The sequence below is a fragment of the Trachemys scripta genome, chromosome 17 (genome assembly GCF_013100865.1).
Source record: "Trachemys scripta elegans isolate TJP31775 chromosome 17, CAS_Tse_1.0, whole genome shotgun sequence".
Lineage (NCBI taxonomy): Eukaryota > Metazoa > Chordata > Testudines > Emydidae > Trachemys > Trachemys scripta.
The window spans coordinates 5,443,681-5,458,327 of NC_048314.1; the positions used below are offsets into that span (position 1 = coordinate 5,443,681).

Below are 14,647 nucleotides of genomic sequence, written 5' to 3' on the forward strand. Positions count from 1 at the left end.
TTACTGCGCCGCTCAGAGAGCGCTGAAGGAAAACTGCTGTTGTGTGTTCACACTGACAGTTGCCTGCGCAATAGCGTGTTCACACTTGTGGTGCTATTAGGAGGGGCACACTCTAGGCTGCTATCCCACAGAGCATCTCTTCCTCTTCTGATGCTAAGACTTGTGGGAAGGCGGAAGCGGTTGCGGGGCATCCTGGGTCCTGTCCCAATGCCCCGTGATGCATTGCTTCGCATCCCAGCAATCCCTGTGCTTCCGTCCGCATTTGGAGCCATCTTTCAATGGTTTGTGTACTGTGCGCCTTGCCCTGCTTCTTTCGGGCTGCAGGAATGGATCCCACACTGTTGATCAATTTGCTGCTCACACTGACCAACACGTCATGAGTGGCAGTGGAGTTATTCCTTAAACTACAAAGGCAAGAGGGGTCTGGAGCACATGACTTATGAGGAGAGGCTGAGGGAACTGGGATTGTTTAGTCTCCAGAAGAGAAGAATGAGGGGGGATTTGATAGCAGCCTTCAACTACCTGAAGGGGGGTTCCAAAGAGGATGGAGCTCGGCTGTTCTCAGTGATGGCAGATGACAGAACAAGGAGCAATGGTCTCAAGTTGCAGTGGGGGAGGTCCAGGTTGGATATCAGGAAAAATATTTCACTAGGAGGGTGGTGAAACACTGGAATGCGTTACCTAGGGAGGTGGTGGAGTCTCCTTCCTTGGAGGTTTTTAAGGCCCGGCTTGACAAAGCCCTGGCTGGGATGATTTAGCTGGGAATTGGTCCTGCTTTGAGCAGGGGGTTGGACTAGATGACCTTTTGAGGTCCCTTCCAACTCTGATATTCTATGATTCTAAGAGGAGTGCGACGTTGATCTCACCACGCATTGTAGCTATGACATGAGATTGCTTGTGGCATTCACGGAGGTGCTGACCACAGTGGAATCCCGCTTTTGGGCTCGGGAAACAAGCACTGAGTGGTGGGATCACATCGTGATGCATGTCTGGGATGATGAGCAGTGGCTACAAAACTTTCACATGATGAAAGCCACATTCATGGGACTGTGTGATGAGCTTGCCCCAGCCCTGCGGCGCAAGGACACGAGAATGCGAGCTGCCCTGCCGTTGGAGAAATACGTGGCGATTGCACTGTGGAAGCTGGCTACTCCAGACTGCTACCGATTGGTCGCTAAACCAGTTTGGAGTGGGAAAGTCGACCGTTGGAGTCGTGTTGATGGAAATGTGCAGGGCCATTAATCGCATCCTTCTCGAAAGACCATGACTCCGGGCAACATACGTGACATTGTGGATGGCTTTGAACAAATGGTCTTCCCTAACTGCGGAGGGGCAATCAATGGCAGGCACCTTCCAATTCTGGCACCAGACCACCTAGCCACCGAGTACATTAATCGCAAGGGGTATTTCTCAATGGTTCTCCAGGTGCTTGTGGATCACCATGGGCATTTCACAGACATTAACGCAGGCTGGTCCGGAAAGGTGCATGACGCACGCATCCTTCGGAACACTGGCCTGTTCAGGAAGCTGCAAGCAGGGACTTTCTTCCCTGATCAGAAGATTGGGTAGTGGAAGTCGAAATGCCCACTGTGATCCTGGGAGACCCCACCTATCCCTTAATGCCATGGCTCATGAAGCCATAAACAGGGCAACTTGACAGCAGCAAGGAGCGGTTCAATAACGGGCTGAGCAAGTGCAGAATGACTGTGGACTGTGCATTTGGCCGTTTAAAAACCCGCTGGCAATGCCTGTATGGGAAGCTGGACATGGCTGATGACAATATTCCTATGCTTATAGCTGCGTGCTGTACACTCCATAATATTTGTGAAAGGAAGGGTGAAAGCTTCACTCAGGGCTGGACCACAGAGGCTCAGCGCCTGGAGGCTGAGTTTGAACAGCCAGAGACCAGGGCTATTAGAGGGGCACCGCGCAGAGCCATAAGGATCAGGGATGCTTTGAGGCAGCAATTTCAAGCTGAAAGCCAGTAATATTTGTTGCTATGCTTGGAATTGCAGTGCTTGTAATGCTAGGAGGTGATTGGTGCACATGATGCAAGAAGGGACCTTAACATAATTGTCTGTTGCTTTGCAGGGCTCTTTTTGCTTTCATTTAATAGAATGAAGATTGCTTTCAAACCAACACAAATCTTTTATTGAAAGACAACAACCAGAGGAGAGAGTCAAACGAAAAAAATCATCAGCGGGGGGGGGGGGGGGGGGGGGAGGGGGAAAGGGGGGTGGGGGAGGGGGGAAGGGAAGGTCTCAAGAGGAGGATGGGGATTTGTGTATGTCCAGGGATCATACCCAACCTTCTCCTTTGGAGTACAATGCAGCGGGTGCTGGGCTTCAGCAGGGCCAAACTGCAGAGGGATGGGTGTTGAGTGCAGTGGGAGTCCGCAGTGCTGGACTGTGATGGGGGAGGAGTGGAATGCTGCGGGAAGAGAGTGAAGCCAGGAGGCTGCTAGCCGTGTGTTGGCGGGGTGTATGTGGGGGTGCGCATGGGAAAGAGTTTTGTGACAGTGCCTGCAGGGGAGGGCGGGCGCGGAGCTGCTCGGTTTAAAGAACTAGTATCGCCTGGAGCGTGTCCTCTTGGTGATCCATAATTGTTAAGAGCCGCTCCGTGGCTTCTTTCTGGTGTGCCGTGTTCTCTTTTTGGTCCCTTTTCTTGCTGTCTTGCCACTCCTTCAATTCTTTTTTCTCATTGGCGGAGTGCATCAAAATCTCACACATAAAGTCCTCCTTAGTTCTTCTTGGACGCTGTTTAATTCTGCACAGCCGTTTTGCCGCCGATAAGGGAGGCTGGCCTCCCAAGGTCATCTCTGTGAAGTTTAAATGCAACATTTTACAGAAGCAGTATTGTTTGCAACACAGACAACACTGTTTCAGTGCTTTAAAACACAGCAAGTACTCACACTCCTGTCACTAACTGGCTGACCCCAGGCAAGCACACATGAGCCACAAGACCCCCAAAATGGTGAGTTGCTGCAGGGGCAGGGTAAATCACTGTATACTGGGCACGTGCCTCTTGGGCACTTGGGGAGAGCCAGCACTGTAGGGTGGGTCTGATAATCATTCCTGTCCCCACACTTTCCACAGGAGGTGATCATTATGGAAGATATCTTGCTGCTGAGGGTGAGGAGGGAATCTAGGGAGGGTCTTCTCCAAGCCTGTGGCTTCTGCCCTGGCCCCTATGCGGCTAGCCTGAGTGCAGCAATGGTCCCGCACCCCTCCCGGCAAAGTGGAGTGGGAAAGTTACTGTTAATGGGGCAAATAACAAAGCAGATCTGCCGAGGAACCTACGGCAGCAGATTGCCCAGTATCTCCACGAGAGTTTCCTGGAGATCTCTGAGGGAGATTCTAATGAAGTGAGGTAGTGTATCAACAGCCTGTTCTGCCGCTCAGACTAGGCATGAGATGGGAGACAAGCCTGCTTTATGCAACCCTCCTGCCCCCAACAACTCACTTCAGCAATTCCCAAAATCAGATCCACTTACCAGGGGCCTCCTCTCCTGTTTGCTCTTCGCCAAGCTCTGACTGCTATGACTGGCTAGGCTGCTCCAGGGTAGAAAAGAGCTTCTGACTGCATGCATCTCTGGCCTCTGAGTCATCCTCTGCCTCTGGGTCCCCCTCCCCCTCTTCATCCAAGATTGCCTCCTCCTGGCTCGGTCCACTCGCAACGGGCATGCGAGCCAATGAAGTATCCGCAGGGTCCTTCGCAGTGGAGGTGGGGTTTTCACCGAGTATTGCAGCCAGCTCTTTGTAGAACCGGCTGCTCGTGGGCGCAGCACTGGAGTGGCAGTTTGCCTCCTGCGCCTTGCGGTAGGCGTTCCACAGCTCTGTCACTTTGACCCTGCATTGCAATGTGTCCCGCTCATGGCCCCTTTCTGTCATGCATCATGAAATCTGACCGTAGGTATCATAATTCCTATGGCTGGAGTGCAGCTGGGACTGGACAGCCTCCTCTCCCCAAATGCCAATGAGGACCAACAGCTCAGCATTTCTCCAAGCATGGGATCGCCCGGTGTGTAGAGCAGGCATGGCCACCTTGCTCAGGAGTGGGAAAAAAACAGCGCTGGTAGCTACTCCCCTTCTGGGGGTGGGTTTTTTTTTGTGGGGCTGGTGCTGTGACTACACAGCCACATTAAAGCACTGCAGCACTTTAACATTGCTAGTGAAGACATGGCCTTATTCTTTTTCCTACAAAGCAGCAGAAAAGGCTCCAGGAAGAATTGAATTCTAGTGCTTAGAGCAGTGGTTGTTAGGAGTCCAGGTTCTATTCCCAGGTCTATCACTAACAGGCAGAATAAGTGTCAGGAACAGCTCAAGGTTTCATAGCGACTATAATCTGCCCCAAGTGGTTCCTAGCTCTGTAGGTCACACTCTGGATCTTGTGTCTGGAATGGCACTGGAGGTCGCGGGGGAGTGGAACTCCCAGACAGACGACTGACTCTTGTGGTCTAGGATCAAGACACATCTTGATGGGGAAAAAAGGCCTGTTTAGAGAGCTGCCCTTGGAGGTGAATAGAGCCTGGGAGATCACGGACAGGCCAGAGGGAAAATACTGTTCAGCCTTCAGACTATTCTGTCAATGGTTTTACAGATTCCAAGGCCAGAAGGGACCATTGTGATCATTTGGTCTGACCTCTTGTATAGCACAGACAAGAGAACTGCTCCATAATAATTCCTAGAGCAGATCTTTTAGAAAAACATCTTATCTTGACTTGTCAGTGATGGAGAATCCACCATGACTCTTGGTAATAGTTCCAGTGATTGACAACCCTTATGGTCAAAACTTTACAGGTTATTTCCTCTCTGAATTTGTCTAGCTTCAACTTCCAGCCATTGTATCATGCTAAGACCTTTTTCTACTAGGCTGAAGTGCCCATTATCACATTTTTGTTCCCCAAATAAGTACTGTAGACTGTAACCAAGTCACGCCTTAACCTTCTTTTTGCTAAGCTAAATAGATTGAGCTCAAATCTAATCCTTAATCATTCGCATGGCTACTCTCTGAACCCTCTCACAGTGGACACCAGAACTGGTCACAGTATTCCAGCAGCAGTCACACCAGTGCAAAATATAGAGATAAAATAATTTCTCTACTCCTGCCCAAGAGTCCCCCGTTTATGCACCCAAAAATCCTATTAGTCCTTTTGGACACAGCATCACACTGGGAGCTCATGTTCATCTGATTATCCACCATGACCCCCAACTCTTGTTCAGAGTCATTGCTTCCCCAGCCTATCAATATGACCTACATTCTGTGTTTGCTTAGAATAGTCCCAAATAGCCTGGATCAGATGACCTTCAGGACATATGGCAAGGCCTATCTAGGTGCATGGGTTGCCGCAGAGGTGGATTTTTGAGGAGAATCAGCAAGGAATTGTATGCTCAATGACTATTAAATTTAATTGTATTTGTTTGGCAGAGGTGCCTGAAATGTTGGATAGACACCCCCTTTTTATTTTTGTATAAATCTAAATAAATAGGTAAATAAAAACCTTTGACCCAGTAGCTCATGAATGCCCACTCAGGTAACCATGGTTTATAGAGACCCTGCAACAGGTGAAGCCATAGGGTGTTTGGCTGGTATGCCAGTGGGGGAAGTCAAGAAATGTGTCTCCATCAGATCTGCTAAAGCAGGATGACAGCTTGGTATACCTGCACAGCTGCCAATCATCTACTGTCAAGCTTCTCTCGTAGTGAAGAATATGAAGTTACTTTGTGGCTTTAAATCACTCACTTGGCCTTGAACTGTCTGCTTCCACAGACAGAGAACAATGGTTTGAGGGGTCAATGCTTGTACATCTCTTAGTGTCGGCCAGTCTCATCCACTGAGGCTCTGGAGGGGCTGGATTCTCTTCTCCACACCCCTGATCCCACAGTCTGTGAGTTGGATCCATGCCCATCCTGACTGGTGAAGGGAGCACCAGGGCAAGTCCTGGGTCCGTTGCTGGTGGAGATGATCCGAGTCTGCCCATGGGTAGCAGGATGCCTGATTGAAAAAGCTATCATGCAGCCCCTGGTTAATAAAGCACCACTTGACACTGACAGTCTCAACAGCTCACAACCCATCCAGGAGATGGTGTGGGAAGTTCAACTCGCCTCAGATTTCCTACATTCTGGTTAGTCAGGTGTTTGAGCAGGAACTGCACTGGTTGCACAGGGTGAGGATTTTCTCCTAGCAATGAACAAGAAAGAAGTGTCCATGCTCACTTTAATCACATTCTGACACCACGAGCCATAAGGTTTGATTGGGTCATCTAAAGACATAGGATGCTGCTGAGTGTTCAGATCCCTCTGGGCGGTTGGAAAGAATGGTCTGGGACAATTGCTCTTCTGCCCAGAGGACTCTCACGTGGGGCTCTGCAGGCAGTGGTGTAGCCAGGGAACAAGGGGAGCAATTAAAAAAAAAGGCGCCATTCGCTGTGGTGCTTTTACTCACCCAGCAGCGCTCCGGGTCTTCGGCGGCGGGCCCTTCACTCGCTCCGTGTGTCTTCGGCGGCACTGAAGAACCCACTGCTGAAATGCTGCCGAAGACCCGCGGCGCGAGTGAAGGTCCCGCTGCCAAAGTGCCGCCGAAGACCCGGCGCGCCACCTGGTAAGTAAAATAAAAGCGCTGCAGCGGGTGGCACCTTTTTTTTTAATCGCTCCCCTGGGTGAGTATAAAGGCGCCAAGAAATTGACAAGGCGCCACTTGTGCTCAGTCGGGGAGCGGCCGCTGCCCTGCTCCCCCCCAGCTACGCTACTGTCTGCAGGGCTGATTTCATGTCTCTTGTGGAATGTGTACGAGAGGGTATTAGGAGAGTTACTGAGGAAACATGTCGCACATGTAGGAATCCAGTTTGCTGATGATGCTCAGCTCTAAGCTTCCATCCTTCCCAACACAACTGGGGCAGTGGAACGAATAACGTCTTTATGAACTAAGGAAATGGATGAGGGTGAACACGCATGTAAGCAAACATCTACAGTACAGACCCATTTACGCGCGAATCCGCTTAAAGTGAGGTAGCGCCATGCCTCCCAGTGCTACCTATTTAACACGCGAGACTCGTTAACATGCGGTACAGGAACTTGCTATGTAGCGCCAAAGATTTGCTCACTAACTCACTGACACAGAAATCGACAGGAAGTGCGGAGCGGAAATGTGTTGTACGTCTTTACCGATATTGGTAAAGATGTATCACGCATGCTTAGTCATTGTCACGCTAGAGAGAGATAATATATACAGTAGTACTGTAGTTATATAGTAATACAATATATATACTACATTAGAAAATTTTAACTATAGGCCTCATATAATGGCAGAGGGCAAGCGTCAGCGTTCCTACACTGTAGAAGAAAAGCTAGCTGCAATAGATCAAGTAAACAGCAGAGAAAGCCAGGCCAAAGTTTCAAAAGATATTGGGATTGACGAATCTACTCTCCAAGGATGGCTAAAAACTGAATCTAAACTGAATGGCTTTGTACAACATATTGATTCTGCCACGGGGCTTAAGCGAAAATGTGTGCGCTATTCAGCAAAACCCACAATAGACAAAGCCATGCGCATATGGTTTGCTCAGGAAAGGCTGAAAGGAATGCCACTAAATGGGCCAATTCTTCAAGCCCAAGCCACAAAATTTGGAAATTTAACGGGGGATGAATCATTCCAAGCCAGCAAGGGGTTTATAAGTCATTTTAAAAAGTGTCATGACATAGCGCAGGTATCGATTTCTGGAGAAAGCCGATCAGCCGATGAATTGTCCGCGAACGCGTTTCCCGCTGAGTTAAAATCTAATTTACAAAATGAAGACTACCACGAAGAACAACTTTATAATTGTGATGAAACAGCTTTATTTACAAAACTGCTACCTGATAAGACTTTAGCCTTTAATTACGAGACACAGAAAACAGCTGGATTTAAAAAGAAAAGATCGTGTGACTCTTCTTTTTAGTAGTAATAAGACAGGCAGCCACAAGCTTATCCCTCTTCTCATTGGCCACTTTCATAACCCTTGCTGCTTTAACCACCTCAATAGAGTCAAACTGCCAGTAATATACGCTAACAGCAAAAATGCTTGGATGACGAGACACATTTTTGATGACTGGTTTCACAACAGCTTTGTTCCAGCTGTTCGTAAGCATCTGCGGTCGAAGAAACTCGAAGCCAAAGCACTTTTGCTACTTGACAATTGTCCAGCCCATCCTCCAGCCAAATCACTGGTATCGAGAGATGGAAAAATTCGAGTGCTATACCTATACCTACCATTCAACACAACATCAAAAATTCAACCTTTAGACCAGGGCATTATTCAGAATTTTAAAAATAATTATCGATGGGAGCTGATTTTGGCGATTGTGTCATGCACGACTTCAGGCATTTCCGAACTCCTGAAACAGTTAAACATGAAGGAAATTATTCATTTAGTTAAAAAAGCTTGGGACAGAATAAAACTAAAGTCCATTGAAAATTGCTGGATGAAGGCTCTCAGTGATGTTTTTTCTTTCAAAGACGGCTCAAACTCGGAAAACTCCAGCAGTGGCACTGATTCAGAGCCAGACTTTGAAGGATTTTCGGAAAGACGTCCTACAAACAGGCATGCAGACAAAAGAGGATAAAGGTAAACTTCTCTTTCAAATGATAAAAGATTTTAGTTTGGATACGTCACCGGAAATCATTACCGAGTGGCTGGAGATGGGTGAAGATTGCCCGACTTCAGAATTTCTGTCTGAGGAAGAAATATTAATGGGCTCATGCGAGGCTACGTTAGACCACAAAGGCGATGGCGAGAATTCTAATAATGCAGGCCTAAATGACAATGACGATGAGAATGTTGTTGAAAAGGTTAAAATTTTGCCCACAGAAGCCCTTAGTGCTGTAGAAACTTTTGTAAGATTTATGGAGGAGCAAAATGCGGAAAATATCGAAATCATTCATCAGCGGCGAATGACAAACTTCGTAAGAAAGAAAAAAAATGTGAGCATGAAAGAGCAGAAAATAATGGCTTTTCCTTGTTGTTTTTTTTCTAAGTGAATCATAGACACTTTTTTCAGCATGGCCCTCTTAACCCACGGTCCGTTAACACGTGGTCATGACAGCTTGACTCCCAACATCCGCGCATAAACAGATCTGTACTGTAGCATGTTAGTGAGCAGCAGGTGGAGAACAATAGTACAGCTCTACAACAGTGACAATGAGCATAAGCTTCTAAACAACAGTCCACTGGAAAGGAAAGAAACCTTATTCTACCCAGGGGCAGCTCTATGTATTTTGCCGTCCCAAGCACGGCAGTCAGGCAGCCTTCGGTGGCATGCCTGTGGGAGGTCCGCTGGTAACGCGGATTCGGTGGCATGCCTGCAGTAGGTCCGCCGGTCCTGTGCCTTCGGCGTACCTGCCGCCGAAACCGCGGGACCAGCAGACCTCCCACAGGCATGCTGCCCTCACGGCTTGCTGCCCCAGGCACGCGCTTGCTGCGCTGGTGCCTGGAGCTGCCCCTGATTCTACCCTTTTTAAATTGCTGAATTATTTCTCTCTGAAAAACATCAGTTGCACATCTGGTGTCAATACTTTGCATGCTGATTTATGATATATACAAACAGACAAAACTAAACCCCAAAGACCTGTGAACCTGATACTATCCCTTCATTAATAGTCCTTCCACTGACATTGGTTTTGTTCTGCTGATACTATATCAGGTGCAAAGGAAGTGCAGACGGTCCATAATATTAATAGAAGTGTTGGAATGTTAACTGTGTCACAGACATTCTACAATTCTGCTCCCTTTGCCTGAACAATTCACAGCCCTACCAGCTTATTCCCACCCTCCCCTTGACTTTATGAGCTATTCTCACCCAATCAGGGAAAAGAAACAATGCCATGTGACTTGTGTACCAATTATAACTAAACAAAACAACTCGGATTTCAAATACCTATAGTGAACAGTACATGTCTGATCCCCAGAGTAAAGTTGCTGGCAAAAAAAAAGGAGAGGAAGTTGCAATCTGCTCATGGGTGTTAAACAGACAGAGTAAATGATTCTATTCAGGTTCTTATCCTGAGCTGCTCACCATATGTCTTTCCATGGTATTATTCAGTGTGACTTCTTTGCTCAGCTCTAATATGTACATAGCCTACAGAGAGCTAAGTAGTAAGAAATCTAGTTCTTGAGAACAGGTTCCTCAAGAAAGAGCCTAGAACTAGCCCTTAGCACTAGGGTTGTATTGCTGCAGTGTTCATAGGACTCTGTTGCTGCACAGAAGTAGCTACATCAGGGGCCCCCTACACCCTCAAGATTCACTTACACAGATTTCATCAAACTTCCCAAAGTCCAGGGTGCCATATCTGTCGATGGGCGGCCGAATGTATTCACAATATTCACTGTTCTTGACCATCTCCAGCTGCCGCACGCAGCACACATACGCAAGCCGGGTCTGGATCTCTGCCATGTTCAGCACCTGCCAATCAGCCCCAGATAGCCATCAAATGCATTGCAAGACTTTCATTAGCACCACTTGCCCTGAACTGGCAACGGTAAAAGGGAGAAATGCACTCCAGTGACTCAGGTGTATCTGCAGAGGCTTTCACATCCCACCTCCCTCAGCCTCCTAGGAGCACACTGCTGACCGCCAGCCAATCTGTCATCAATGGCAGAGACTCAGCTTCCATCTAACATAGGAGACCTTTCTGCAATTCAAGCAGAAGTTGGTCGTTAATTCCAGGAAATACTGGCACCTAGAAGGAGCTATATAGCGTGACGCAGAAGGGGCGCGAAGTTCTCTTAAGGTGGGGATGAGTAATGAGCCAGCTTGATTTTCTAGTGCCAGACACTGCTTTAGGTGACAGCTGGGTTTGTTTCGCTGTCATAGCCCCTCATTCCTTGGGACAGAGAACATCCCAGTGTGCTATGGAGGCAGCATGTTCAACCCCACCCTGCATCACTCACAACAGATACCCACTGGGGGAGTCCAGTATTATTGAGCTCTGAAAAGGAATCCTGTCCAGTCCTCAGACCAGGCCTTTTCGAGGAGGGGGACTGCTAAAGAGGGAGACCCTAAGGATTACAGCAGGGACACAGGGAACCAGAAGGAAAATGGAGGAAATGAAACATTAATTCGAGCTGATCTGACTTCACCCAGGAAGGAAATCCATAGCTCATGCAGCCGGTCATGAAAACAAACATCTAAGAATTTATTATTTCTGCCCAATGCAAAAATCCCTATGTTCAGCAGCAAAGAAACATAGCGAAGTGGATAAAGCTCCACTCACTTTCATTTCTAAAGCAGCCAAATCCTAACTGCGTCAAGATTAGTTGTGCCAAATTCACTCCAATTGGAGAGGGGCTCTTTCACCCCTATCAAAGCCAGGTCACCAGCTCTTCGCTATATTCAGGGAGCAGTTTGGGAAAAGGTATCTGAGCTTGTACAGCACCTAGCACAATGAGGTGCTGGTCCATTTCCAGGGTTCCTAGGTGCCTCCACAATACAAATAACGAATAATAATAATATTCTATTTCTGTAGTCCCCCACTCAGCCCCCAGAGGAATTTGCTCTTGCGTGGAGAGCTGGAGTTGGACTCCTTAGAGGAACAAATGATTGGTATTTGGCTGTGTGAGTGCCACTCCTAGCTCCTCCCCAGATTCAGACAACTGAATTCTCCCATAACATTGTATTTTCTTTTATGCTGGGACCTTGCCCAGCTTTCCCACACCCCAAATGTCATCTTGCAACCCAAGATGCAGGTGACCGAGCAATCGATTCCCAGTCTTGTTTCTCAGATACACAGTGAGATAGTTCCCTTCTGCTTACTGAAAAATCACTGCGATTTTAACATAAGCTTACAGTACCTTCACTTTTTCAACAAGGGGATTCCATCTCTTCCACAGCAACCACCAGCCAGACAAAGCGTCGCCGTAGTTGGTGAGGTCCGTCTCATCCCGGCTGCCCACATCAATTGCTATCACCACTTTTGCCCCCATGGATCTTGCAACATCCGCTATTGGGAACAAAACCACATCATCATTACTCATCACTCCTCTCTTCTACAACACTTACCTTTCTGGAGCTGGCCAATGGAAGCAGGGAAATGGATTTCCAAGGATCACGACAGACCACGCAAGCACAGCATGGGACAGTACAACAGGATTCCTTTTCAGACAGCTTCCAGCACAGACATTTATGAATGTTTTGCAGGGAGAATTACTTACCTCAGAATAATGCTATACTAATTATACGCTTCATAGTGATGTATAGTACCTGGGTATAACGATCTCTTTATAATCCCTATTTATTCTAATAATGTTCTTTCAGAAACCAACACAAATGTTGATCATTAAAAGAAAGGCCTGTGGGATCATCCTTATCATGGCAAATCCCAAAGGGACATGTCCTCCTTGCAGATCAAGCACCACCCAGATTAATCTCTGGCTAGGTACGTAAGGTGGCCTAGCTGTATATTCAGTTTAGGTCCATCACAGGCAATCTTATTGCACCACCAAAGCTTCTTGCACCCACATGATCACTAGCTGCATAGTTGCCTTGCTTGATACTTGAATGAAGCAGCACAAATGCAAGAGGACACAGAAGAGGTCAAGGCAGAATGACCAACTGGGGAGAGAAATTGACATAGGTCAGAGGTTGGGAGAATATCAGTCCATGAAGAGCTTTGAAAGTAAGGAGGAAAATTTTGCTTAGATTTAGAAATGGACAGATTAGTGATGGTGATGGGATGGAGGAGCATTTCCCACTTCCTGAAGGGACAGAGTGGTCTGGCCATGACATTCAGGAGCCTGACAGTTTAAGGAGTAGGAATTTAGGAAGGTGCTTGTCAAGGCTGCTTCCCCACTTTGAACTTTAGGGTACAAATGTGGGGGTCTGCATGAAAACTTCTAAACTTAACTACCAGCTTAGATCTGGTCCGCTGCCACCACTCCCAAATGTGCTAATTCCCTTCCCTGGGTAGCCTTGAGAGATTCTTCACCAATTCCCTGGTGAATACAGATCCAAACCCCTTGGATCTTAAAACAAGGAGAAATTAACCATCCCCCCTCCTTCCTCCCACCAACTCCTGGTGGATCAAGATCCAACCCCCTTGGATCTAAAAACAAGGAAAAATCAAGCAGGTTCTTAAAAAGAAGGCTTTTAATTAAAGAAAAAGGTAAAAATCATCTCTGTAAAATCAGGATGGAAAATAACTTTACAGGGTAATCAAACTTAAAGAGCTCAGAGGACCCCCCTCTAGCCTTAGGTTCAAAGTACAGCAAACAGAGATAAACACTCTAGCAAAAAGGTACATTTACAAGTTGAGAAAACAAAGATAAAAACTAACATGCCTTGCCTGGCTGTTTACTTACAAGTTGGAAATATAAGAGACTTGTTCAGAAAGATTTGGAGAACCTGGATTGATGTCTGGTCCCTCTCAGTCCCAAGAGCGAACAACCACCCCAAAAAAGAGCACAAACAAAAGCCTTCCCCCCACCAAGATTTGAAAGTATCTTGTCCCCTTATTGGTCCTTTGGGTCAGATGTCAGCCAGGTTACCTGAGCTTCTTAACCCTTTACAGGTAAAAGGATTTTGGAGTCTCTGGCCAGGAGGGATTTTATAGTATTGTACATAGGAGGGCTGTTACCCTTCCCTTTATAGTTATGACAATGCTAAAGGAGGGATTTGGGGTGCTGAGCAACTCACAGAAAAGAGAAATGTGGGGAGGAGAAAAAGTGCAAGATCCAGGATAACTATGGATAGTAATTCCAGAATCTCTATGGATAGTAATTCTGTGCTTGAATAATAAGAATATAGCAGTAGGGACATACTACCAACCACCTGACCAGGACGGTGATAGTGACTGTGAAATACTCAGGGAGATTAGAGAGGTTATAAAAATAAAAAACTCAATAATAATGGGGGATTTCAACTATCCCCATATTGACAGTGTACATGTCACCTCAGGATGGGATGCAGAGAGAAAGTTTCTTGACACCTTAAATGACTCTTTCTTGAAGCAGCTAGTGCTGGAACCCACCAGAGGAGAGGCAATTCTTGATTTAGTCCTAAGTGGAGCACAGGACCTGGTCCAAGGGGTGAATATAGCCGGACCGCTTGGTAATAGGGACCATAATTAATTAATTTAACATCCCTGTGGTGGGGAAAACTCCACCTCAGCCCAACATGGTAGCATTTAACTTCAGAAAAGGGAACTACACAAAAATGAGGAAGTTAGTTAAACAGAAATTAAAAGGTACAATGCCAAAAGTGAAATACCTGCAAGCTGCATGGAAACCTTTTAAAGACACCATAATAGAGGTTCAACTTAAATGTATACACCAAATTAAAAAACATAGGAAGAGGACCAAAACAGTGCCACTGTGGTTAAACAAGAAAATAAAAGCAGCAGTGAGAGGCAAAAAGGCATCCTTTAAAAAATGGAAGTTAAATCCTATTGAAGAAAATAGAAAGGAGCATAAACCCTGACAAATGAAGTATAAAAATATAATTAGGAAGGCCAAAAAAGAAGTTGAAGAACAGCTAGCCAAAGACTCAAAAAGTAACAGCAAACATTTTTTCAAGTACATCAGAAGCAGGAAGCCTGCTAAACAACCAGTGGGGCCACTGGATGATCAAGATGCTAAAGGAGAACGATAAGGCCATTGCGGAGAAACTAAATTAATTCT

At 46.7% G+C, this 14,647-nt stretch overlaps 1 protein-coding gene across 3 annotated transcripts in view; it reads right to left on the minus strand.

Moving 5' to 3' along the window:
* The window catches only part of PNPLA7 (patatin like phospholipase domain containing 7), a gene marked incomplete in the record, with an annotated part of 370,650 nt that overhangs the window by 31,520 nt on the left and 324,483 nt on the right, over positions 1–14,647 (minus strand). For all 3 annotated transcript variants that reach the window (XM_034793933.1, XM_034793931.1, XM_034793932.1), the window contains 2 exon segments: positions 10,284–10,436; positions 11,825–11,973. In XM_034793933.1, the coding sequence (XP_034649824.1) occupies positions 10,284–10,436; positions 11,825–11,973 (302 nt within the window).